This window comes from Canis lupus, chromosome 28, assembly GCF_048164855.1.
Source record: "Canis lupus baileyi chromosome 28, mCanLup2.hap1, whole genome shotgun sequence".
Classification (NCBI taxonomy): domain Eukaryota; kingdom Metazoa; phylum Chordata; class Mammalia; order Carnivora; family Canidae; genus Canis; species Canis lupus.
The window spans coordinates 26360006-26387389 of NC_132865.1; the positions used below are offsets into that span (position 1 = coordinate 26360006).

General features: G+C 36.6%; 1 protein-coding gene across 20 annotated transcripts in view; it reads left to right on the forward strand.

Moving 5' to 3' along the window:
• The window catches only part of LOC140620331 (uncharacterized), a 228710-nt gene that overhangs the window by 184606 nt on the left and 16720 nt on the right, over positions 1-27384 (forward strand). For 15 of the 20 annotated variants that reach the window (XM_072804460.1, XM_072804461.1, XM_072804469.1 and 12 more), the window contains 2 exons: positions 10277-10504; positions 20559-20661. In XM_072804460.1, coding sequence (XP_072660561.1) covers positions 10277-10504; positions 20559-20661 — 331 coding nt within the window. Of the gene's footprint in view, positions 1-10276; positions 10505-20558; positions 20662-21747; positions 22181-27384 lie in introns of those variants that run through there. The other 5 variants (XM_072804475.1, XM_072804476.1, XM_072804474.1 and 2 more) reach the window with 2 other exon arrangements.

Genomic DNA, 27384 nt, shown 5'->3' on the forward strand with positions numbered 1-27384 from the left:
GGAGAAAAAGAAACTCTCATGCACTGTTGGTGGGAATGCAAACTGGTACAACCACTCTGGAAAACAGTTTGGAAGTTCCTCAAAACGTTAAAAATAAAACTACCCTGCAATCCAGTAATCACACTACTGGGTATTTACCCAAAAAATACAAAATCACTAATTCAAAGGCATACATGCACCCCTATGTTTATAACGGCATTATTTACAATAGCCAAATTCTGGAAGCAGCCCAAGTGTCCACTGATAAATGAATGGATAAAGAAGATGTGATGTGTGTGTGTGTTGTGTGTGATGGAATATTAGTTGGCCACAAAAAAGAATGAAATCTGGCCATTTGCAACGACATGAATGGAGCTAGAGAGTATCATGCTAAGTAAAATAAGTTAATCAGAGAAAGACAAATACCATATGATTTTATTCAGATGTGGAATTTAAGAAACAAAAAAATGAGCAAAATGGAAAGAGATAGAGAAAAAGAGAAACCAAGGAACAGACTCCTAACTCAGAGAATAAATGAAGGTTACTATAGGGGAGGTAAATGGGTGAAATAGGTGATGGGGATTAAGGAGTACACTTGTCATGATGCGTGCTAGGTGATGTATGGAATTGTTGAATCACTATGTTGTACAAAACTACTATAACACAGTGTGTAAACTATACTGGAATTAAATTTTTTTAAAAAGAGAGATAAACTGTTAATTTGACCTTGCTTAGGGTCTATAGCTTGGTGGGCTGTATAGATACAATAAATTCTAAACCCCTCGGCCTGTCATACAAGACCCCTTAAATGGACTCCCGAAACTTTCTCTCTGGTCTAATTACCCAGTACTTATCAACTTTGATAGTGACATTTCTCATAGAAGCACAGTCTAGCATGGTCATAAAGAACACACTAGGGCTATACTCCCCGTGTCTCAATCCCTGCTCCATCACTCCTTAGCTAAGGGACCTTAGGCAAGTTTCTTAGGCAAGTGCTAACTTTCTCTATGCCTCAGTGTTCCTCTATTTGTAATGGAACAGGATAATAATCACTGTAACTTTCTCATAGGATTAATGTGAGAATTAGGTGAGTTTATTAGTTAATCACCAAGAATAGTCAGTTATTATTATTCTCCATAATTCTTTCGCAACTCCACCATTTTTTTAGTTGTATTTGCTCTGTCTAGAATTCTCTCCACCTTGCTCCTTCCCTTCTATTTCCCTTCTTTGACAGCTAAAGGCAATCAGCTTTTAAATTTCTTTTTTTTTAGCTTTTAAAGTTCAACCAAAGATTCACCTCTTTTTTTTTTTTAAGATTTTATTTATTTATTTTATTTATTTATTTGAGAGAGAGAGGCAGACATAGGCAGAGGGAGAAGCAGACTCCATGCAGGGAGCCTGACGCGGGACTCAATCCCAGGTCTCCAGGATCAGGCCCTGGGCTGAAGGCGGGGCTAAACCGCTGAGCCACCGGGGCTGCCCTCCCCTCTCTTAAACCCTTCTCCACTCTACCAAAGTATTCATTTCTCCTCTGGACCTCCAAAACACTTATTCATTACTTTTGCCCTCTTTGCATAAAAAAAAAAAAGAATAACTATAGTACAGCTGTGATAGAGGAATAAGGGCTCAAAAGAGAGAGGCTCAAAGAGCTTCTATCAGCATATTTCAAAAGAGCGCACATTATGCTTAAATTGTGAACTTGAAGCAACTAAAGATGGAGAGAATAAGAGTTTTCTGCAATTTGGCAGAAAAGTCCTGATTGCTTCCTTCTTAAAGACATTTCCAATGCCTTTTTCTCACATGGAGAACAAGAAACAGAAACTTAAATTTCATTTTTAAATCTAGGAAACATCTGTAACCCCAAACCACATTATACGAGGAGGGAAATCAGATGGAGAAATGATAAATGACTTAGCAGAACATAGGGAGGTCAAATAGAAGTGCCTGCAGAGGTGACACTGGCCAGAAACAAGCCAATTGGACTTGCAGGATCCCAGTGTGGCTCAGAAAGTGGAGACAACAACACCTGAAAAGCCATGAGTAGTAGTAGTAATAATAAGATTGTCTGTAAAAAGAAAGAGTGAGTCTTCACATCTTCATCCCCAACTCTGTCAGCCTGGTGACCATCCTTCTGGAAAAATTTGAACAGAGAGTATACTAATATGGAATGGTGAGGTGAAGTACAAGAGTGCAAACAGAATTTTAAGCAAAAGTCTGGGTATTAAAGCTCAAGTGTCTTGCCAGCCCCCATCCTTTGCCCATTCTACCTATGAGCACCTAGGTATGTACCTTCCAGTAATGGACTGGAAAATTCTTCCCTGGAGAAACTGACCACATACACTGGAGAAACATCTTTTAGCTATGATATATGGAGTCCACAAGGAAAGAGCAGGCTGGCCAATTCCAGGGTTTCTTAACTTAAGCACTATTGATATCTTGGACCAGAGAATGCTTTTGTTAGGGGCAGTGGTAAGGGATGTTATGCTTGTCCATTTTAGGATATTTAGGAGCATCCTTGGCTTCTACTGGCTAGATATCAATAGTATCCTTTACCTAATCAAAAATGTCTTCAGACATAGCCAAATGTCTGTCGATGGTAGAGGATGGGGGTAAGAAATCACCTCTTGGAGAGAACCACTGACCTACAATGAAGCTTATCAATTTGCAAGCCCCTCCCTACACAGTTTCTAATCTGCTTTCTAGTGTATTGTCAGCCCTTTGAGTGAGCATAGCCTCTGACACAAAAGACAGACCAAGCAAAAATTAAACTGTAATTAGTATCTTCAGAGAGATAAGAGATGCTTCCTATTAAAATAAGAACAATATGTTACATAATAGGAAGAGAAAACAAAGAACTCTTAAAATTGAAAATATCAAAAAAAGAAAATATTATCAAAATTTTTAGATTTTAATATAAGGGTTAGACAGCAAAGTGGAACAAATCTTACCAAAAGTAAAATAAGAAGATGAAGATTGAACATAAAACACGAGAATATTAGAGTGCCAGCCCTAGAACATAGACATCAACTGTGTTCCAGGAGGAAAAAAGAAAACTACAAGTTATCAAATAATTTAAGAAAATTGTTGGAGGGGTTGGGGATACAGACAAAATAGGTGAAGGGGATTAATAGGTATAAATATCTTTATAAAATAAATAAGTCATGGGCATGTAACAAACAGCATATGAAATGTAGTCGATAATATTGTAATAACTGTATGATGACAGAGCGTAACTAGATCTATAATGGAGATTATTTCATGATGTATAAAAATACTAAATCACTGTGATGTACACCTGAAACTAATAGGATATTGTATGTCAATTATACTTCAATAAAAGAGAAAAAAAAGATAATTTTCCAAAACTTAGGACAAAAATTTCCAGATATTAGTGGCTTAAGTGCCTACTAAAAGAGATCTTAAGAAAAGTCCCATATCAACTTCATTATATTGAACTCTAGGGAAAAAAGATCCTAAAGCCTTCCAAATAGGGGGGAAAACAGATACATACAAAACATTGGGAATCACAATGACATCAAACTTTTCCATAGCAAGATTAGAAACAAAAAGACAATGGATCAATGCATTCAAAAATCTTTTGGTAAATGATTTATATCGATAAATTTTATACCCTGTCAAATTATCAACTAAAATGTTTATGATAGGTATGGAACAGTAAAATGTAGTCAAAGATTCTTAGAAAACTAAGAAAATTAAAGGCAGTCAATTATCATCTGCAGAAAAAATAGGAAAGGAAAAGTAACCTTAGTACTTTCTTTCTTGTTGTTCAACACTGAATAATATTTCCGTAATCAAAGCAGAAAACCATTGAATATAGAATAAGTACCAAAAAATGAAATAAACTAAAAAACCCCTGTTATACAATATTAAGAGGTTGGAGGGAGGAGAGAAAAAGGGTATGAGAGAGAAAAATTCTCATATACCATAACAGAAAATAACAGAGGACCTCCATTTCTAGTAATATAGTGATTATATGCTGAAAACAATTGAAAGTGCTGGATAAGTGGTAAAACATCATCTTCTTAAAAGCATTATTGAGCTGATAAGGAAGAAAAGAATTCTCAGGCCAAGTCTTCATTGGAGGCTGGAACTCAGATTAAGTGGAGCAGCTGACTTTTGTTGAATTTGGCAAACTTGTTCTTTTAAGGTCTTTGGAGGGAAAAGAAACAAAGCCCAGGTCCTAGTCAAGGTGAGTCTAATTGATGTTCTTCTTCTATAAGCCTAAGACTTCAAAAGGTTACACACTCTCAAGTAAGGATAAACTATAAATAAACCTTCACACTTTTCTCCCGAGGCACTCTGAGAATCATCTGTCTCAAGTTTTCAACACAAGCAGAATGGGTATATATCTCAGATCCCAGCAGGAAACAGCACAACTCAACTGACTAATCAAGGAGAACTAATAATTGGCCTATTTATAAAGGTGTAGGCAGGGGTTAGGGAAACTAATAAAAGATGGGGAAGAATCCTGGTGCTAGCAATTGCAGGGAGCTGTTACCACCTTAAGGTGGGAAGGATAGGATTGCAGATCCCAGAAAAGGCAGCTATTTGAAAAGGGTTGTGGGAGGACACAGCCAGTCTACAGCCACTCCACAGAGAGCGAGCCAGTGATCCCATTTTCACTCTCCTCTGCTGATGAGGTACCTCTTCATCCAGTTCTGAGACTTTTACTGTGAGCAGTTTTTAAGGCAAGCTCTGACTTCCGGTGAAGTAGGATTCTTTATGCACTGCTCTGAGCCCACATCAGACCCTTTCTCATGGAAAGCAATAAAGCTCACAGAGAAAGCTCTCATAGGAGTCTGCTATCTCCCAGGGCCAGAATCAGATTTGGTACACACTTTAACATCAAATCTTATGATTCCTTTTGGGAAGTTCTATCTGAGACATGCTTCTAACATGTAGCTCTTTTGTAGAGAAGAGATCATTGATATCTTGAAATTAAAAATTGGTCAGCTCTGGGTTTCAGATTTGTCCTTTTACCTAGAATATCTTTGATTACTTGCTGCCAGGATGATATCTCTTACATGGTCATTAGTTGTAATCATAACTTTATAATATATATAGTATGTAATATAATATAAATATATGTTTCCCACCAAGAGAAAAGGAAGATCATTTCCTCCATGCTTTACCTGTATTTTGCCTGTGTCAACTCACTTCCTTTACCTGATGTCTTAGTTTGGGCTGCTATAAACAAGATGTTATGGACTGGGTGGCTTAAACAACAGATATGTATTTCTCACAGATTTTGGAGACTCTCTTCTTGGTTTGCAAATGACTATCTCCTTACTGTGTCCTCACATGGAGGACAACAGAAAGGAAGCAAGCTCTCTCAAGTCTCTTCCTGTAAGGACACCAATCCTGTCACCAGGGCTTCATTCATGTGACCTAATAACCTTCGAAAGGCCCTATTTCCAAATGCCATTATATTGGAGATTAAGGTTTCAGCATATGAATTTTGGAGGGACACATTCAGTCCTTAGTTCCTGACCTCTCTACAATCTGTCCAGCTGAGTGGCTTACTAAACTTAAGGAGTCCCTATAACAAATGCTCCACTAACAATCAAACAGATGAGGCAATTTGAAATACACATATATAAAAATGAAGTTCCATCTCTACTGTATACCCATGAATTCCAAATCAATTAAATGAACAGGTTAAATAACTTCATAATCCTGAGATAGAAGAGGTATTTTGATTAAGGAAAAAAATCATGTTTTTTATTATGTACCACCTAAATTTTATCCACTAGGCATTGTTGCAAAGTATCTATGGTTATGACACTTTAAGAGACTCCAATATATTTTAGACATGGAAAGAAAACTAATACTGTCTTCAAAATTTTAAAACATCTAATAAAATGTTTACAAAATATAATATGTTAACTGCTCAACAGTAACTCAACTCCATGTTCATATATAATTATATACATAGGTATAATACAATATATGTCATGCTGACAAAAATAATTTATACCTAAAAAAATTGGAAAACTATAAAAATTATTTTCACTTTTTAAAGCTTATAAGAAAGTATACTTCATGTGGGAGATGGGAAAGTATAAGGAGGCTGGATGTAGGGAAGAAGATGTGTCTTGGTTTGGCTTTGGACAACTCCAATTGCTCCCAAATGCCAATGGTGTCTGTTGCCTAGAGTCAGCTTGATTTGGCTATTACCGGTTTTTCCCTCTGAAGACATTACACATGAGTGCTATTAATATGAGCAATACAGAACATTTTAAAATATGAAAATGTTTTCAGTCTCTGGACTTACATTCTTCTTCCTAGATTTGTACTTTCCTTCCCCCCTCAAAGTAAACCTTCTAGAAATTGAATGATACTATGCAGTTTTATGCATAATGCATGCTCAGTGAAAGACAGTAAAGACCAAATAAGATCAGCTTGATTTTCTCTATTCTGAAGCTATTTCCCCCTAATAATCTTTTAGGGAAGCAGTATCTGATTTTGTAAGATTCTTTTGCCAATTATCTTAATGATTCTACATACAGCAATTTATCAGGATCTGTAACTGACAGTACCAATTATTCATAATTGTAACTTTTTATAGCCACATTTACATTTACGTCACCTCTATTTTGCAGTGAGAAAAAAAAGAGGACAAATTAAAAAGAACTAGTTTCTCTTTTGATTCTCCCCTGTAAGTACAAGAACAGCAGATAAAAGATATTTTTAAATCCTGAAAGAACTAGTTATATATCTTTTACACTTAGTTAGACTCTATATAACTAAGCAATTATTTGAGTGTTTGGGGCATAGTATATCAAAATGAAGATCCTTAATTCCATGCTTCTATTAGGGCATTTTCACATTGAATTGCAATTACTTTTTCTACAATAATTTCTAATTGTAAATTCTTTAAGAAATTCTTATCTGTCTCTGTGTCTAGAGATAGCATGTTTTTAGCTCCTAGAAGATGCTTAATATATATTTTTTGAATCAATTGTACAATTGCATTAAATTTATATAGAAGTGATTAAAATATATAATTTATCCTCAAACTGTCACTTATAATGCATTTCAAGGCTACTAGAATCCATCTCCAGTAATTTTCTTTGTGTACTAAATCAGTTTTCTTTTTTTTTTTTTTTCTAAATCAGTTTTCTATTTCTTTTTTTTTTTTTTTTTTTTATAAAACCTGGCAACATATAAAAGGTTTTTTTTTTTTTTAATTTTTTTTTTTTTTTTATTTATGATAGTCACAGAGAGAGAGAGAGAGGCAGAGACATAGGCAGAGGGAGAAGCAGGCTCCATGCACCGGGAGCCTGATGTGGGATTCGATCCCGGGTCTCCAGGATCGCGCCCTGGGCCAAAGGCAGGCGCCAAACCACTGCGCCACCCAGGGATCCCCCAGTTTTCTATTTCTATTGCATTATCTCCATCAGTATAGTGAGACATTCTGATATCCTCTTATCTTAAAAAAATATCTTAAACTCTCTTCAGCCATTCTCTCTCTTCAGCTACTACCCAAATCTCTGTTCCTCTTTACAGAGAATCCCTCGAACTGTTTTTCTATGTTATCATCTCCAACCACAGTAAAGGAGTGTGCAGGGGTGAATGTCTTGGCTGGTTAATCAAGTCCTAGAAAGAGCAAAAATGGAAAATTAGAGACAAGGAGGTCAGGGAAAGATACATGTAGATAGATTTCTGGGAGTAGGCAAAGAGAGGTAGAGCTTTGTGTTTGCTTTAATAGCCACCATAAAATAACCACTGCAGAAGAAATACCCAAAAACCAGGGAAACTTGAGTAACTCTTCTTAGCTGGAGCAGTACTTCCACAATGCACCCACATACAGAGCGGTGTGGTGGCAAGGTTGGAAGTTATGCATGGAGACCTGTTCTCTCTCACCCCAGCTTCCACTGCTGAATATATAACTGGGAAGCAACAGAAACCAAAGCTGTGTTCTCAGGATAGTACTCCCAGGGAAGGCCAGCTAGCCTCTTGGATAAATTGATTCTTTTGGATCTTTTCAATCCTGGAGGAGCAGTAATTAGTCTTTAACACTTTGGATAAGGATGTGACTTCCTTGCCTACAGTACTTTTTTTCCTCTTTGCTAACTTTTTTATTTGAAGATAATTTACACACAATATTACATTAGTTTCAGGTGTACAAAGTAGTGATTTGACAAGCTTATACATTATGCTCTGCTCACCATAAGCATAGCTACCATCTGTCCTCATACATCACTATTACAGTATCATTGACTGTATTTCTTATGCTGTGCCTTCTATTCCCATGACTTATTTATCCTTAACAGGAAGCCTTGTACCCTCCACTTCCCTTTATTTATTTTGCCCATTCCTGGGCCTCCTTCCTTCTGGCAACCATCAGTTTGTTCTCTATTTATTGGTCTCATTCTGCTTTTTATTTGTTCATTTGTTTTTTTTAGATTCCACTTATGAGTGGAATCATACGATATTTGTCTTTCTCTGACTGACTTATTTCACTTAGCATAATACCCTCTAGGTCCATCCATGTTGTCTCAATGGCAAAATCTCATAATTTTTTATGGCTGCATAATATCCCATTGTATATGTATACCACGTTTTTCTTATCCATTTGTCTATTGATGGACATTTATGTTGCTTCCATATCATAGCTATTGTAAATAATGCTGTAATAAATGTTAGGGTACATATATTTTTTTTGTAAATAATGCTGTAATAAATGTTAGGGTACATATATTTTTTTTGTAAATAATGCTGTAATAAATGTTAGGGTACATATTTATTTTTTCCATATCATAGCTATTGTAAATAATGCTGTAATAAATGTTAGGGTACATATATTTTTTTGAATTAGTGTTTTTATTTTCTTTGGTAAAACACCCAAATATTGACTCATGTGGTATTTCTATTTTTAAGTTCTTGAGGAAACTCCATACTGTTTTCCACAGTGCCTCTACCAATTTACATTCCCACTAGTGGTGCACAAGAGTGCCTTTTTCTCCACATTCTCAATACTTGTTATTTCTTGTTAGTTTGATTTTAGCCATTCTGAGGTGGTCTTGATATACATTTCCCTGGTTAGTGATGTTGAGCATCTTGTCAAGTGTCTGTGGGCCACCTATGTTTTCTTTGGAAAAATGTCTATTCAGGTCCTCTGCCTATTTTTAATTGATTAATTTTTCTGAAAAATTTTATTTATTCATTCATGAGAACACAGAGAGAGAGGCAGAGACATAGGCAGAGGGAGAAGCAGGCTCCCATGGGGAGCCCAATGCAGGACTCCATCCCAGGACCCTGGAATCATGCTCCAAGCCAAATGCAGACGCTCAACCACTGAGCCACCCAGGCGTCCCTAATTTTTTTTTTCTGGTGCACAATGGTGGTTTTATTAAAAGCATGGGGACAGGACCCATGGGCAGAAAGAGCTGCTTTTCACAGAAAAGGGTGTGTGACCATGGGCATATGGCCATGAGACATGCTAATTCTCTGTATACCACATTCCTAGAGCATCAGCCTGATAGATCTTTAGAAAGATTCAGTTAGGGTGACAGCTTGGAGACATCATCCCACAGGGTTGCTGCAGAGTCCTTCCAGATGTGACATACACATTCAACAAATACATGATATACAGTGCCTACTCGTCACAAGTGTACTATACAGGTCTAGAAACCAAGCAATGGACTCCTCTCAGCACCGCTTTTATGAGCCCACTTATAGATTTTATGTTTCCCATCCCTGCAACTCTGGATTAGATGTCCTGATTCCCAAATAGGAGGGAATGCTTTCACCAGACACATAATAATGTTTTATTGAATCCAGAACTACAACTAATGCCTGGTCACTTTGGACTCCTAATGTCAATAGGCAAAGAAAGCAGTTATTCTATTGGTTGCAATAGAATTTGTATACAAGGTTGCTGCTACTTTGTGAGTCAGAAAAGATCTTGTAACTTGAAAGACTCATCGGAACATCCCTTAGTGATTGCATTCCCAGTGAATAATAATAAAGAAATGCAGTAACTATGGCCTGATGCAGTAGGTGATTCGACCAGGCAGAGAATCCAGAGAGGCTGAAATAATGGTTAGCGTAAGAAAATATTAAATGGATTGTGGAGGATTAGGATGAAGAATATAAATTATGTCTTAGGAACAGGTGTAGGAACAGGAACTATGGCTTGTTTCACCAACTGTCCCATTGTAAATTTGTTTTTTAAGAGATTATGTGCAACCCCATCTTAACATGTTGCTTGTCAGTAGAGCATATCTCAGTGGTGCAAAGTTTAGACTGCAACAGTCTATTCCATTTATAGGCCTGTGGAGATGCAATGAAACGCCGGGACACCTGCACCCCGATGTCTATAGCAGCAATGTCCACAATAGCCAAACTGTGGAAGGAGCCTCGGTGTCCATCGAAAGATGAATGGATAAAGAAGATGTGGTTTATGTATACAATGGAATATTATTCAGCCATTAGAAACGACAAATACCCACCATTTGCTTCAACGTGGATGGAACTGGAGGGTATTATGCTGAGTGAAGTAAGTCAATCAGAGAAGGACAAACATTATATGTTCTCATTCATTTGGGGAATATAAAAAATAGTGAAAGGGAATATAAGGGAAGGGAGAAGAAATGTGTGGGAAATATCAGAAAGGGAGACAGAACATAAAGACTCCTAACTCTGGGAAATAAACTAGGGGTGATGGAAAGGGAAGTGGGTGGGGGTGGGGATGACTGGGTGACGGGCACTGAGGGGGGCACTTGACAGGATGAGCACTGGGTGTTATTCTGTATGTTGGCAAATTGAACACCAATAAAAAAATAAATTTATTATTTAAAAAAAAGCACATGGAAAGGTGCTCAATGTCATTAGTCATAAGGGAAATGCAAATCAAAACCATAATGAGCTCTCAGTTCACACCCTATAATGAAAAGAATGACTATAATAAAAAAAAAAGACATAATAATTCCTTGTACACTGCTGATAGAAATGTAAAGAGTATAGCCACTTTGGAAAACAGTCTGGAAGTTCCCCAAAATACAAAACATAAACCTAGCAATCCCACTTACAGGTATATACCCAAGAGAATTGAAAACCAATGTTGATCCAAAACGAGTACACAAAAGTTCATAGCAACATTATCCATAATAGCCAAAAAGTGAAAGTGACCCAAATGTCCATCAATTAATAAATGGATTTTTAAAAATCTGACATATCTATACAATGGAATATTATTCAGCAATAAAAAGAAATCAAATACCAATACTTGGTAAAAGATGAATGAATTCAGAAAACTAGTGCTCAGTAAAAAATGCCAGTCACAAAGAACCATATATTGGATGATTTCAAGCATGTGAAATGTCCAGATAGGCAAATCCATAGAGATAGAAAGTAGACTAGTGGTTGCCCAGGATGGGAGGAAAATTGGGAGTGCCTTCTAGTAGGTACAGGTTTCTGATGGGGAGAAAATCAAAATGTTCTAAAATTGATTGTGATGATGATTGCACAACTCTTTGAATATACTAAAAGCCATTGGATTGTGTACTTTAAATGGATGAATGGTATGTGAATGGCGTGTGAATTATATCTCAATAAAGCTGCTATTAAAAATAATAGGATAAATTAAAGATTAGGGAAATTGGAAAATCACTGTACTAGCTTCCCAATTCTTCTATAAATCTTAAACTATTTTAGAATAAAATATTTATTTAAAAAATAATATCACCAGTACAAATTATTGCTTAAAGTGATGACAGTCCAGTTTGGAGAGATCTGCAGTAAACTGATGAAGGATTATTGGTTTCAGTGTGTCAGTCACAGTTCAAGCAGAGAGTCAGTACCACTAGATTATGTGTGTGTGTGTGTATATATATATTATATATATATATATATAATATATATATATGAATTGGTTATAGCAGTGTGAGATCATCTAATTATGAGGCTTAATACATCTCTGTAAAGCTATTATTTCAGCTGATGCTAATGCTTGAAATCTACAGGGCAGGCAAATGGGAAGGGAAAATTGATATAAGTTTGGGGAAAGCAAATACAAGCTAGAGTTTACAAATATGATCTGGAGCTACTGTGAATGTACTGAAATTCGTATCAGTTCGTTTCTGACCTTGATAGTATATGAGTTTCCTATAGAAGCCAGTGGAAAGCTGAACTAGCACACATGCCTTGCACACAATCAATCTTCAATAAACATCTGTTGAATAGGGATCCCTGGGTGGTGCAGCGGTTTAGCGCCTGCCTTTGGCCCAGGGCGCGATCTTGGAGACCTGGGATCGAATCCCACGTCGGGCTCCCGGTGCATGGAGCCTGCTTCTCCCTCTGCCTGTGTCTCTGCCTGAAAAAGTTTAAAAAAAAAAAAAACATTTGTTGAATAAATTGATGGATTTCAATGTCTGTCAAGATATTTTTAAACTATAAAATTTTATATAAATGATATTGCTGTTTTCATTATTAATACTCTGATTACTTGAAGTCTATCTTGTATTTTAACAATATTGATGATAAATAATTCCATTTTCGTTTTCTCAGTAGCTTTTGAAATAGTTTACTCCCTCCTTTCTTCCCCCCAACACCTTTGTTTCCTGGTAATCAGAGAATTGATGAGATTCTGGCCTACCCCTCAGTTGTTCCAGCATCATTTGTTGCAAAGGGTGTTATTCCCCCATTGAAATATCTTGGCACCCTTTTTGAAAATTAATTAACAATAAATGTCAGAGTTTATTCCTGGACTCACAATCTATTCCATTGTTATCCTATGCCTCATGTTTCCTAAATTGTTTTGATGATGAAAGCAGAAATTATAACAGCATCCAATGTGGTGCTCAATGTACTGCAGCATGTAAAACAAATGTATTTAAAAAGTGGAGAGGGTAAAAAGACCTAAATAGAAGTTTTCTATACTTTGCTGGAAGTGAGGAAACATTGATAACAGATTATGATAAATTATATGTATATTGTAATACATAGAGGAATACATAGCTTTTTTATAAGAAAGCTACATAAAGTGATATACTGAAAAAGACAATAAATCAAGAAGGAATCCTAAGAATGTTCAAGTAACTCATAGGAGGGTAAAAATAGAAACACTGGAATGAGAAACAGGAAACAAATAGAAAACAGGTAATAAAATGGTAGGCTTAAACACTAGGTAACATATCAATAATTACTTTAAATGTTAATAATCTAATTATATCACTTAAGAGACGGGATTGGCAGAATGGATTTTAAAACATCCAACAATATGCTATTTATAAGAAATTCATCTTAAATACAATTGTAAAAGTAAATTTAAACTTAAAAGATAGGAAAAGTATATCACACAAACATTAATTTTTTAAAAAACAAACTGCAGTAATGGCTATATTAATACCAGATAAAGTAGACTTCAGAAAAAAATTACTAAAGACAAAAAGACATGATTTTATAATGATGAGAAGATTAGTCTACTGGGAAAACATAATGATTATAAATGTAATGGCTCACTCATATAAAAAAGAGAGAGAGAGAGAGAGAGAGAAGCAAACCAGGAACAGACTCTTAACTATAGAGAACAAACTGTTGAAGGGGGTGTGGGTGGGGGGATGGATTAAATGGATGATGGGTTAAGGAGGGCACTAGTAGTGATTAGCATTGGGTGTTGTAAAAACTTGAAGGAAAAAAAATAAATGTAATGGCACCAAACAACAGAGCACCAAAAGACACAGAACAAAGCTATCCCAGTTGTCCAGTCTTCACCCCAGGTGGAAGATTTGCTGGTAGGCTAGAACAGCTTATGTAGATACAGTAGGTTTGAGACATAGGCTTACAGGTCTCATTATTGCTGTTCTGTAATACCCAGAAAATAAGAAAAATATCACACTCAAAAGAGAGCTCAAAAGACAGAGCCAAAGGCACATGTTTAGAGTAGTGATCACAGAAAGGAAGGACTTATAGGAGAATGGAGTCAAGGCTGCAGAGGGCTGGAAATACAGAGCACAGGGCTGAAGGTTGAAACACGTGAGCATGAAAACCAAGGCAGAATGAGAGATTTCTTGCTACAGTTTAACAAGTGGTATGTCCAGATAACTTATTTCATGAAATCAATGAATCCTTTATTTCTTTTTTTAAAGTTTTTATTTTCATTCCAGTTGGTTAACATACAATATAATGTTAGATTCAGGTATACAATATAGCAATTCAACATTCCTGTACAACACCCAGTGCTCATCACAGCGCGTGCCCTCCTAATGCCTTTCACCCATTAAACCACACCTCCACACGCACCTCCCCACTGGTAACCAGCAGTGCGTTTTCTACAGTTAAGAGTCTGTTTCTTGGTTTGCCTCTCTGTTACTTTTTTTTCCATTTGCTTATTTGGTTTCTGAATTCAACATATGAATGAAGCTACATGCTATTTGTCTTTCTCTGACTGATTTATTTCACTTAGCATAATACTCTCTAGCTCCATCTGCATTGTTGCAAATGGCAAGATTTCATTCTTTCTTATGGCTAATATTCATTCAGTTTAGGACCAGAATAATTTTAAGTATTCAGGTTAGGGATAGCATGATGGATGTGCCCATTATCCTGCAATTCAGAGACCTCTCCAGAGAGATAACTTTAGGGTTAGGGTTAGGGTTAGAGTTAGGGATTAGTGGTTAGTAGTTAGGGGTTAAGATTAGGATTAAAGTTATGATTAGGGTTAGGGAGAGGATATGTGCCTGGTATCCTGTAGTTCCATGAATCCTCTTAAAAGGCCTAGGACACTATTAGAATTTACAGATTAATGCAATCTTTTTCCTCAAATAAAAAAATATCACTAATATTGACTGAGCACTTACTATTTGTCAGGCAATAATAACATATATGCATTCTATCATAATTTTCACAATAGTTCTATTGTAGTTTTCTGATTGCTGCTGTAACAAGTTACGATTTGTTGTTTAAAACAACAAAACAAGTTACATAGTGTTTTGTAGGTCAGAAGTCTGACATAGGTCTCACTGGGGTAAAATTAAGGTAATGGCCGGGCTGTGTTCCTTCCCATACACTCTTGGTAGGATCTGTTTCCTTGCTTTTTCTAGCTTCTAGAGACTACCTACATTCCTTGGCTTGTGGACCCTTTCATCCATCTTCAAAGCTAACAAATGCAATCTAAGTCCCTCTCACATGCATCGCTCTTAACACTTCTACCTCATTCTGTCATTTTAAAGGACTCTTGTGATTACATTAGGTATACCCAGAGAATCCAGAATAATCTTCCTGTCTTAAAGTCAGTTTATTAGTTCTATCTGCAACCTTAATCCCCTTTTACCATTAAGGTTACACATTTATAGGTTCCAAGCACTAAAATGTGGACATCTTCAAGGGTATGAAGTGGGCTCTATAATCCACAATTTAACATCTGAAGTAGTAGGTCCTAACTGGGGGGGGTGAGGAGGGGGTGATTCACTCCAGTGAAATGAGCAAAATATATTAGATAGAGATGACAAACATCCTACAATGCACAGGATATTTTCCCACAACAAATAATGGTCAAAATATCAATAGTGCCACTATTGAGAAGCCAAAGTCTAAGGAAATGGAGATTGGGAGAAGTTAAGTATCTTCACAACAATCATAGCTATTAAGTTTCAGAGTCATAATCTGAACCCAGGTCCACCTGCCTTTTGGATCCTGAACATATTTCAGCTTTGCCACACTGCAGCAGTGTACCATGAATTGTTGATGACAAGCAAAGCTGAATGTCCTCCTCCATGGATGTATTCATACACAACAAAATGAGGACTTTTTTAAGCCTCATTACTCTGAACATGCACATGTCTAGCTCCAAGACACTTGGAGATTTGAACAAAGCAGTCTTGTTCAGTAGTTAAAGTAGGTATAGTTGTTTCATGAAGCTTTCATTGAACATAGTTCACTCAGGCATTAAGTATAATAAACAAATATGTAGAGTAGTATGCTACCAGTAGTAAAGGAATTAGGCCTGGGAGATGAGATATGAGGTCAATCTTTTGTTTCTTTACCCCTCTCCCTAGTTTCTGTTGGTCCACTTATCAGCATGCTAACTACTGACAATATTCAAAAATATGTGTTGTCTATGAGGATAGTTAAATACCAGAGTGTGTGCACTGTGAGTGCAATCACAGCATGAACACTGGAAAGTCCTATTCTGGCATATTTATATAGATGATGAACCATGTATGACAGCAACACATTATATTTATCATACATGTGAAAAAAGTGCTTTAGCATAATATATTATGCTTTAGCATATAAAACAAAAAGTAGCTTGCCCAGTCACAGATGTTTTAATGATAATGTAGTTTACTGTTTTCAACAATCACATCATTAACACCCTGTTGCATCTGAACATTACCATTGCATAAACCATGACATCATTAAATACACACTGAAAATAATTATAGCAACATTATTATTTTCTATAGCCACATGTTCCCTGAAGCACCAAGAATTATTTGAACATAATTATGATCTCAACTGTACAAATATCAGCATGAATTTAAAAGACTTTAATTAGAGAACACCTTTAGCTTCCATTGGGTAAACAGTTATATTCCGACATCAAGAACAGTAATTCATGTAATTACATATTTGTGTGCAAGGTTTACTTAGTCTAAATTATTTAACAGTTTGAATAAATTCTACTGCCTTGTAGAGTTTCAAATTCAGGCTATCATAGTGCCACCAATACAAAAATACAAAAAAAAACACAAAAAAACAAAAAACCCAGCATCAGCTAAATAAGACATGACATGTTAGTGAAGAAAGTTAAAGATCTTTTAGAAGTGGTCATTGATGGGGGTACCTGGGTGGCTCTATCAGTTAAGCTCCTGACTCTTGATTTAGGCTCCGGTCATGATCTCAGAGTCATGAGATCAAGCCCTGAGTCAGGCTCTGTCCATGGAGCCTGCTTAAGATTCTCTCTCTCCCTCTTCCCCAGCTCCTCCCCTGCTTGCTGTCTCTCTTAAAAAAGAAAAAGGTCATTGATGACTTAACGCTCCATATAAATCAATCACTATGCTGCCTCTGCTGAGTTTTTCTGATTAGAAAACTAATCCCTTCTCCAGGAAGTCCAAGAAGCTAGTAATTCTCTTAACATGACCTAGCGCCTGAAAACAGCACTAAGACCGATTCTCAGGTCTCCCAATTCTGAGCTCTCTGAGATGGGAGAGATCACATAATAATTCCTGTTCTACCCCTAGGGGCTTACATAGTGTTAGGTAGAATAAGGTGTCTGCTGAATTGATTCTTCATCTAATACTCTGTTTACTTATCAAGCCCTTACAAACATCCTGTTTTATAATCAGAGCTGAGATTCCATTAAATTCCCAGTCTATCTGCCCCTCCTTCACAACCCCTGGATTAGTCCATGATCCAAGAAGTAAAGGGAATCCTCCTAGACCCTACTGCAGAGTCATAGTCAGTGTCATTCTGATTGCTAGATGTGCTTGCAATAGCTGCTGTTAAAGACTGTATCACCCTGGTTTATAGCTAACAAACTTCAAACTTGACTTTGAGTAAATTATCTAACCTCTCCTCTTACCTTAAAATGAGGGTAAAAATAATAATGGTTCTATTCATGGGGTTGTGAAGATTATATGAGATCATTTGCATAAGGTTCCCAGAACAGTGCTTGGTATAAAATAAGCTCTTAATAGAAGTTAGCTATTATTATTATTTTGCTAGAATGTAAGTTCCTGAGGGCAGAGACTGAGTCTGTTTGATACCCAGAATAGAAGAGAAATCACTTTAAAAGAGCCAAGGAGTAGAGAATAACAGGCTTTGAAGAGTTAAAGTTGGACACTAATAAATCAAAATTTATCTTAATGTCTTGGCAACTATGGCACAAGTTGGAAGCATCTTGCATAAATGGTCTATGTTTTCTGACCAAAAAAAAAAAAAAAAAAGCAAAACAAAACAACCAAACACATTTGTCTGCAAACACATACTTTCTCCTGGGAACAAGTAGTACCAGAAAAATTGCCAAAATTCTTCTGGTTTAAGTGTAAATCTCTTAGGATTGACTCATCATCTTATGGGCAAGAGGTCAGGTGAAGAATTTAGATCCTTACTGTCTAGTTAGATTTCCTGTCACAGTCGAATGAAAATCTGCTTGTCTTTGCCTGGTTAACTTTTGCCCTTATGCATGTCATATAAAACCACAAGGTGGGCTAAAGTTAGGATCAGCTACTAAAATAAAAGAAAATAGGGGATCCCTGGGTGGCGCAGTGGTTTGGCGCCTGCCTTTGGCCCAGGGCGCGATCCTAGAGACCCGGGATCGAATCCCACGTCAGGCTCCCGGTGCATGGAGCCTGCTTCTCCCTCTGCCTGTGTCTCTGCCTCTCTCTCTCTCTCTCTCTCTCTGTGACTATCATAAATAAATAAAGAAAAAAAAAAGAAAAGAAAATATATTACAATTAATCTAACACAAATTCATTATTTATCATCAACATCATTAAAATATAAGATAAATTTCAAGCATCACAGTATGTATAATGATAATAGCAATAACATATAAAACTTTACAATTTATAAAACTATATTCACAGATATTATTGAAGTCCATCGGGTTATTCAACAAACACTTATTGGACATTGCTTATGTGCAAGGTATGTGTGCTGGGAGACAGTAGTATAAAATATGGTTCTTGCCTTCTTGGAATTCAGTTTAGTGGTGCAAGCTAAGAAGAAATAATTAACCAAATTAACAAATTACACTACGATAAGTGCCATGATGGGGAAGTACAGTACATGATGGGGATTGTGAGGCTATCCAACAGGGGAGCCTGACCTGGACTAGGGAGTTAGGGAAAGCTTCTCTGAGAAGCTGAAATTTAGACTGGGACCTGAAGAAAAAATGAATAAATGTGAGCCAAGCAAAAAGGAAGTGAGCATTAGAAGACAAGGCAGTAGGCTATGCAAAGGACTTGAGTTGGGCAGGGACACAGCCTATTCTAGGAAATGATAAGAGAATGCCACGGTGGCTGGGCACCCAGAGCCAAGAGCCAAGTCATAAAGATGAGAGACAATCGATCGGCAGGGAGACCAGGGGTCACATCATGCTGAGAGCCTTGTACACTCTTCTAAAGATTTGTTCATAAATAAGACCTCGTAAATTAACACATATTCGTGAAGAAAACAGGGCAAAACCAGCCATAATGACAGGTGGGTTCCACATGGTTTCATTTAGTCATGTTAGAGAAAGTTGAATGTCCCAAATATCAACCCAGCTGGTTCCAAACTACTATAGCCCACAGCTGTAAAAGAGTTCCCTGAGCTTTCTAAGCATCAAAATGATTTTAGGGACTAGACTGTCAGAGTATTAGTTAATAGTCGAGCCTTTTCACCTTCATTCTGATTCTGACCTACTGCTTTATGACTGTGTACAAATCCTTAGGTCTTCTGAGCTTCAGCTTTTTTGTTTACAGAATGGGGATAATTTTAACTAACCTGGCTATTGTGAGGATTAACAAAGAAAGCACTTTACAACAATAAAATAGATCTCAATGTTAATAGCTATACAATACTAAATCATGAAATCCTTAGTTTTATCCTTTATTCTGGAAGGTTTTAGAATGCCTTCTTTCATATGCTCAAAAGGTATCTTGGTATAATAGAAAAAGCTTTGGAGGTGGAAAAACCTGAAGTCAAATGCCAGTCCTGGCACTTTCCAGCTGGGTAACAATGGTGCCACTGGAGCCTCAGTTTTTTTCATCTGTTTGGGAGCAAAAAATTCTACCTTTATCATTATTTTAAGTACTATGTTAGAACATGGGGGAGACTCACACTTAAAATGTCTGTCACATAGCAGATCTAAAATAAATATTTGTTCCCTACTCCTAGCTCTCTTTCTCTGAGCAGAAAGAGATTTCTGTGTTGCATTTAAGAAAGTAGTGTAGATCAGTGCTTGACAGACTTCAAATATGCATAGAAAACATGGCAAAGATTTATTAAAATGCAGAGTTGAATTCAGTAGGTCTGGGATGATACCCAAGATTAAGCACATCTAACAAGCTCCCAGGTGACGCTGTCACAACTAATCCATAGAGCACAACTTTAAGTAGCAAGGGTCTAGATGATCTGGCTAGTTTACTAATGTCATCAACCTGCTATTTATATCAGAATGAGAGTCAGCTAGTATTGGGATACATCTTAGTAGGTGTCTGTGCTTCCTGGAAGGACACAAAATCTAGATTTCATATTGTTTGATTTCATTTGCATTTCTTGACCCAATAAAAAGGAATATTCTTACCATAGAAAAATCTAGTAAGAAACATTCTTAATGTAGAGCGTTACCATTCATTTGAGGATCTCTTAGGAATGCAAGAAAAGTTAAACTTTGAGTTCCAAGAAGCCAAGAACCATACACACCTTACACATAATCAATGTCCAATAAGTATCTGTTGGATAAATCAATGGATTTCAACAATGTCTGTGAAAATATTTTTATAAGGTTTTATTATAAGGTTTTATATAAATGGTATTGCTATTATCATTACTCATATTATATTACTTAAATTTTACCTTGTATTTTAATGATGTTGGTGATAATTCCATTCCCATTTTCTCAGTCTCTTTATCCTCCCCAGAACTTTTTCTTCCTTGTGTTCAGAGTACTGAAGAGATTCTGGCATAATCCCTCCCTCTCTGCTTCCTTGATTCCTCCTGTCTATGGTAAGTGGTGAGTCCCCAAGGATCAGTTCTAAACCAGATCCTCCCTCAGTAATCTTGTCTAGCTTTGTGGCATCAGCTGTCATGCTATGAAGACCCAAGTTATAACTAGGACCCCTCCTCAGCTCTCGTCTTCTAGCTTCAATTCCCTGTGGACATTTCATTTTGGATGTCTGGCAATTAGTGATATCCATAATTGAAATCATTAACCTAATCCTGAAGTGCCTCCACCTCCAGACTTTCTGTTTATGTTACATATCAGCAGTCTCACCATACTGAAATTTGACATCACCCTCATACTTATCTAATCCCTTGTCCTCATCTCTGTGCTCCCACACCTGATCAGCCACAAACTGCTATTGATTCTTTCACTTCAGTACCTCTGAAATCTCTTCTACCTTTTTCATCCCTTCCCACATTCTAGTCTAGGCCCTTTACTGGGACTATTGCAGTAGTCTTCTACATAGACTTATCTCCAATGTCTGTCTCCCTGTAGCTTTCCTTGTGCACCATTACTTTATTTTTGTTGATCTATTTAGAAACCCTTAATTCCTCCCTTTTACCTCTAAAACACAATCAAACTCCTTATTCTGGCATGCTGAGTCTTCCACAATCTGATCCCAATTTACTTTTCCAGAGCTATTTTCTAAGTCTCCCTTTAAGTTATAACTTACTTGAGTCAAATACATAACCTTTCAGATAACTGACTCAAAATCTTGTCCCAGTTCCAAGAAGTGAGAGTTCCACAAGAATAAAATATTATAAGCTAATTTGAATCAAAGGCACAACTCTGGTCCAGTTGTCCATCATCTGGTCATGGTATGTTCAGGTTTGCCTTCTCCGAGTATGAATAGGGGAATTTTCTACAGAGAAAGTATAAGCAAGCAAAAAATTATTTCTGGTACTAAGAAAATGCTAAGGCAGTGCCAGCACCAGGAAAGAGGTAGGGGAGAGGCTGTTAGCAACCTCCAGCTGACACACTCTAATTAACCTCCATATTTCTTTAATGTACATGAACATAAATGGTCACTTGAAGTTTCCTTCATATTATGCAAATATAACCTCTGGTCTCCTTCCCCTTCTAAACAGGCTACAGCCTTATGAATCCCCTGCTTTCTGGGATATCCTGGAGTAGCTTCTGAAGGTCTCTACAGAGATGGCATGTTTATTGAATATTTGCTACGACTAAAATGACAACTGATATAAGTTCTTTCTTTATTTGCATATTTGTTTTTGAGGATACCAAATGTAGTAATTGTACTAAAATATTAAAAACTGAAATTTGAAATCCCATACATACAGGATTAATCCAAAATTTTGTTTCCTTGGATCTCTCATTATTAGGATGAATAATAAACCCTACTGTGTATATAAAGTTATGGTTATGACAACTGTTTACTCACTATTTTTTCTCTTTACCAAGATATTTTGGATTCCATATTGTGCTAACTAAAAGTTGACATTCATGTCATAGAATAAATAGTAAACTTTAGCATAAATATGTAAAACTATTTTAAGAGAATGGGAGAAATATAGTAGATCAAATAAATGGGTTAAGAACTTGTTATTGAAATAAATATATCAATAGAAATAAGAAAAGAATGTGGAAATGTTTTCACATTGTATAAGACAAAGAAATTCTATAATCTAAAGAGACCTTGAAGAGCAACTAAGTTAAGCATCCTTATTTTTATTTTTTAAAGCATTATTGATATATATTTTACATACAATAAAATTCACCCAGGGATGCCTGGATGGCTCAGCAGTTGAGCATCTGCCTTTGGCTCAGGGTGTGATCCTGGAGTCCCTGATGGAATCCCACATTGGGCTCCCTGCATGGAGTCTACTTTTCCCTCTGCCTACGTCTCTGCCTCTCTCTCTCTCTCTCTCTCTCTGCCTCTCATGGATAAATAAATGAAATCTTTAAAAAAATAAAAATAATATTTTCCATTCATTTTCTCTCCTTTCCCCTTTATTCCCTTTCACTATTTTTTATATTCCCCAAGTGAATGAGACCATATAATGTTTGTCCTTCTCCGATTGACTTACTTCACTTAGCATAATACCCTCCAGTTCCATCCACGTCGAAGCAAATGGTGGATATTTGTCATTTCTAATGGCTGAGTAATATTCAATTGTATACATAGACCACATCTTCTTTATCCATTCATCTTTCGATGGACACCGAGGCTCCTTCCACAGTTTAGCTATTGTGGACATTGCTGCTATAAATATCAGGGTGCAGGTGTCCCGGCGTTTCATTGCATCTGTATCTTTGGGGTAAATCCCCAGCAGTGCAATTGCTGGGTCATAGGGCAGATCTATTTTTAACTCTTTGAAGAACCTCCACACAGTTTTCCAGAGTGGCTGCACCAGTTCACATTCCCATCAAAAGTGCAAGAGGGTTCCCCTTTCTCCACATCCTCTCCAACATTTGTTGTTTCCTGCTTTGTTAATTTTCCCCATTCTCACTGGTGTGAAGTGGTATCTCATTGTGGTTTTGATTTGTATTTCCCTGATGGCAAGTGATGCGGAACATTTTCTCACGTGCTTGTTGGCCATGTCTATGTCCTCCTCTGTGAGATTTCTGTTCATGTCTTTTGCACATTTCATGATTGGATTGTTTGTTTCTTTGCTGTTGAGTTTAAGAAGTTTTTTATAGACCTTAGATACTAGCCCTTTATCTGATAGGTCATTTGCAAATATCTTCTCCCATTCTATAGGTTGTCTTTTAGTTTTGTTGACTGTTTCTTTTGCTGTGCAGAAGCTTCTTATCTTGATGAAGTCACAATAATTCATTTTTGCTTTTGTTTCTTTTGCCTTCATGGATGTATCTTGCAAGAAGTTACTGAGAGGGAGACAGAACATGAGAGACTCCTAACTCTGGGAAACGAACAAGGGGTGATGGAAAGGGAAGTGGGCGGGGGGTGGGGATGACTGGGTAACGGGCACTGAGGGGGGCACTTGATGGGATGAGCACTGGGTGTTATGCTATATGTTGGCAAATTGAACTCCAATAAAAAAATAAAAAATTAAAAAATTAAAAATTAAAAAATAAAAATCAATAAAAATCACCCATTTAAAGTTTACAGTTCAGGGGTACCTAGGGGGGGGTACAGTTGGTTATGCATCTGACCCTTGATCTAAGCTCAGGTCTTCATCTCAGGGTTATGAGTTCAAGCCCTACGTTGGGCTCCATGACAGGACTGGAGGCCACATAAAATAAATAAATGATAGATAGATGGATAGATAGATAGACAGATAGATAGATAGATAGATGATAGATAAATAGATAAAAATTAAGTTTATAGTTCAGTGAGTTTTTGTATACTTACAGTTGTGCACCCAACCAGAATCTATATTATAAAATACTTTAAATATTTTGAAATCTATATTATAAAATATTATAAAAATTATAAAATATTTTCAGACTAACAGAAGTCTGATAACCTAGCCCTTGGTAACCATTAATCTACCTTCTGTCTCTAATGATTTCCCTACTCTGGACATTTCATATATGCAGACTCACACACTGAGTGGTCTTTTATGACTTCCTTTCTTTCACTTAGTATAATGTTTTCAAGTTTCACCCATATTGTAACATGTATCAGTACCTAATTCCTTTATATGGCTAATACTCCATTGTGTGATACACTATATTCCGTTTATCCATTCATCAGCTGATGGACATTTGGGTTGTTTCCACTTCTTGGTATAACTAATAATGCTATCAAGAACATTTGTTTTTAGGTGGAGAAAGTTTTCATTCCTCTTGCATATATACCTAGTTGTAGAATTGCTGGGTCATATAGTGACTCTGTGTTTAATATTTTGAGGAACTACACCAAGGAGCTACACCATTTTACACTCCCATCAACAGTATGCTAGGGTTCTAATTTCTCCATATCTTTATCAACACTTGTCATTATCTTTTTTAATTTTAACCACCCTCGTGGGTGTAAAGTAATATCTCATTGTGGTTTTGAATCATTCTTAACTTTGGCAAGTTAAGGCTGAAGGCTTTGAGACCCATGCTCTGTTTTGTAGCTAGTCATGGGCAAAATATGATCCACAAAACTATGTTGTCCTAGAGAAAGATATGGGACAATACCTCATACTCCTGGTTACTAAAAGGTAGGACTAAGGAAAGAAGGGAGGGAGAGACTATTAACATTTTTCTTTGTATTCATTCATTGTAAAAATGAGCATCGTATGTATATGTATTGATTAATAATTAGAACAATAATATCAAAAAGCAAAATGAGAAAATATATCTCTTCTGATTTCCAGTTCTTTTGTTAATTCTTTAGAGGTTCACATTAAAATCTTTTTTGTGCATAAAGATCACATATATACATATATATTGGTATGTATAATATTGATACTACCAATACATGTATAATGTTATACATATATAAAAACTTACTTAAAATTATAGCAAGGTCAAATTTGGCTAAATAGAATCTGAGTGTTCTATGGGAAATGTTATACATGGCTAATGATTTGCTGGAATGTTTGAATAAAAGTGTTGGGTATCAGTGTTTTCAGATTATGGGATATTTAGCTGGAAGAAATTTGTTTCTTTGTGATTAAAATCCAATAGAGATATGGTAGGTCATATTCTCCTTGCATTTCTTGAACTCAGTTTAATAAACAGAAAAGGCTTATGACTTGATAAGCTCAAGTGAGCACCAGGTTATGACATTTGACAAACTTACTACCATGCTTCTAGGGATTGATTATTTGGATCTAGTGTGACACTTAATCTGCAGAAAATTCATACTGGGTTAGCAGTTCACAAACCTCCACTGCATCATTCCTTCAATCAAAGAAAACAAAAGATTTAAGTAATTTCAAATACTTAATAGCAATAAAACCAACATGTGATTAGTAATGTCCTTCAAGTAAATGAAATTTATGAAATTTTAAAAAAATAAAGTCCAATGCATCTCCCAAATAACCTCTGAAAAGTCTTTTGATAAAATTCTTATATACCCATGTTATATTAGGATATGCAGAAAACATGACAGATACAATCTGGTTTTCATAATTTGATTTTCTAAGTACTGTGTGTGTTTTGTCAAAACTGGTAGTTTTTTTTAGCAGAGCTCAAGTAAAAGAGAGAAAGAAGGATAGAAGCAGACAGAGCAGAATCCTAGTGGTCTCTCAATCCAGTTAATTATTACATATCAACTATATACTGGCTATAAAATTTCTTTATTTTATTTTATCTTTTAATTTAACTTTTAGGTAGTTAACATACAGTCCAATATTGACTTCTGGAGTAGGATTCAGTGATTCATCACTTACATGCAACACCAAATGCGTATCATTACAAGTGCCCTCCTTAATACCCATCACCCATCTAGGCCATCCTCCACCCACCTCCTTTCCAACAACCCTCAGATTGTTTCTCTTTATCCTTTTTTTCCCCTCATATGTTTATCTCTTTCTTTCTGAAATTCCACATATGAGTGAGATCGTACAGTATTTGTCTTTCTCTGACTGACTTATTTCATTCACTTGACGTAATATACTTTAGCTCCATCCACATCATTGCAGATGGCAATATTTCATTCTTTTTGATGGCTGAGTAATATTCCAGTGTGTGTGTGTGTGTGTGTATGTGTGTGTGTGCCACTTCTTCTTTATCCATTTATCAGTTGATGGACATTTGGGCTCTCTCCATAGTTTGATTATTGTTGATAATGCTGCTATAAACATCAGGTGCGTGTATCCCTTCAAATCTGTATTTTTGTATGTTTTGAGTAAATACCTAGTAGTGCAATAGCTAGCTTATAGGGTATTTCTATTGTTAACTTTCCGAGGAACCCCTATACTGTTCTCCAGATTGGCTGCCCCAGTTTGCATTCCCACCAACAGTGCAAGAGGGTTCCCCTTTCTTTGCATCCTCACCAACACCTGTTGTTTCTTATGTTGTTAATTTTAGCCATTCTGACAGGTGGAAGGTGGTGTCTCATCATGGTTTTGATGCTTATTTCTCTGATGATGAGTGAGGTCGAGCATCTTTTCATGTGCCTGTTAGCCATCTGGATGTCTTCTTTGGAAAAGTGTCTATTCATATCTTCTGCCCATTTTTTTTAAATGGATTATTTGTTTTTATTTGTTTTGCGGGTTCTTGAGTTTGGTAAGTTCTTTTTTTTAAGATGTATTTATATATTTGTTCATGATAGACACGCGGGGGGTGCGGGCAGAGACACAGGCAGAGGGAGATGCAGGCTCCATGCCAGGAGCCCGACGCGGAACTCGATCCCGAGACTCCAGAATTGCGCCCTAGGCCAAAGGCAGGCACCAAACCGCTGAGCCACCCAGGGATCCCCTGGTAAGTTCTTTATAGATTTTGGATATTAACCCTTTATCAGATATGTCATTTGAAAACATCTTCTCTCGTTCCATAGGTTGAGTTTTAGTTTTGTTGACTGTTTCCTTTGCTATGCAGAAGCTTTGAATCTTGATGAAGTCCCAATAGGTCATTTTTGCTTTTGCTTCTCTTGCCTCTGGTGATGTGACCAATAAAAAGTTGCTATAGCTAAGGCTATAGAGGTTTCTGCCTGTGTTCTCCTCTAGGATTTTGATGGAATCTTGTCTCACATTTAGATCTTTCATCCATTTTATCTTTGTGTATGGTGCAAGAGAGTGGTCTAGTTTCATTCTTCTGCTCCTGTGAGGAGCCTGCTTATCCCCTGTCTGTGCCTCTGCCTCTCT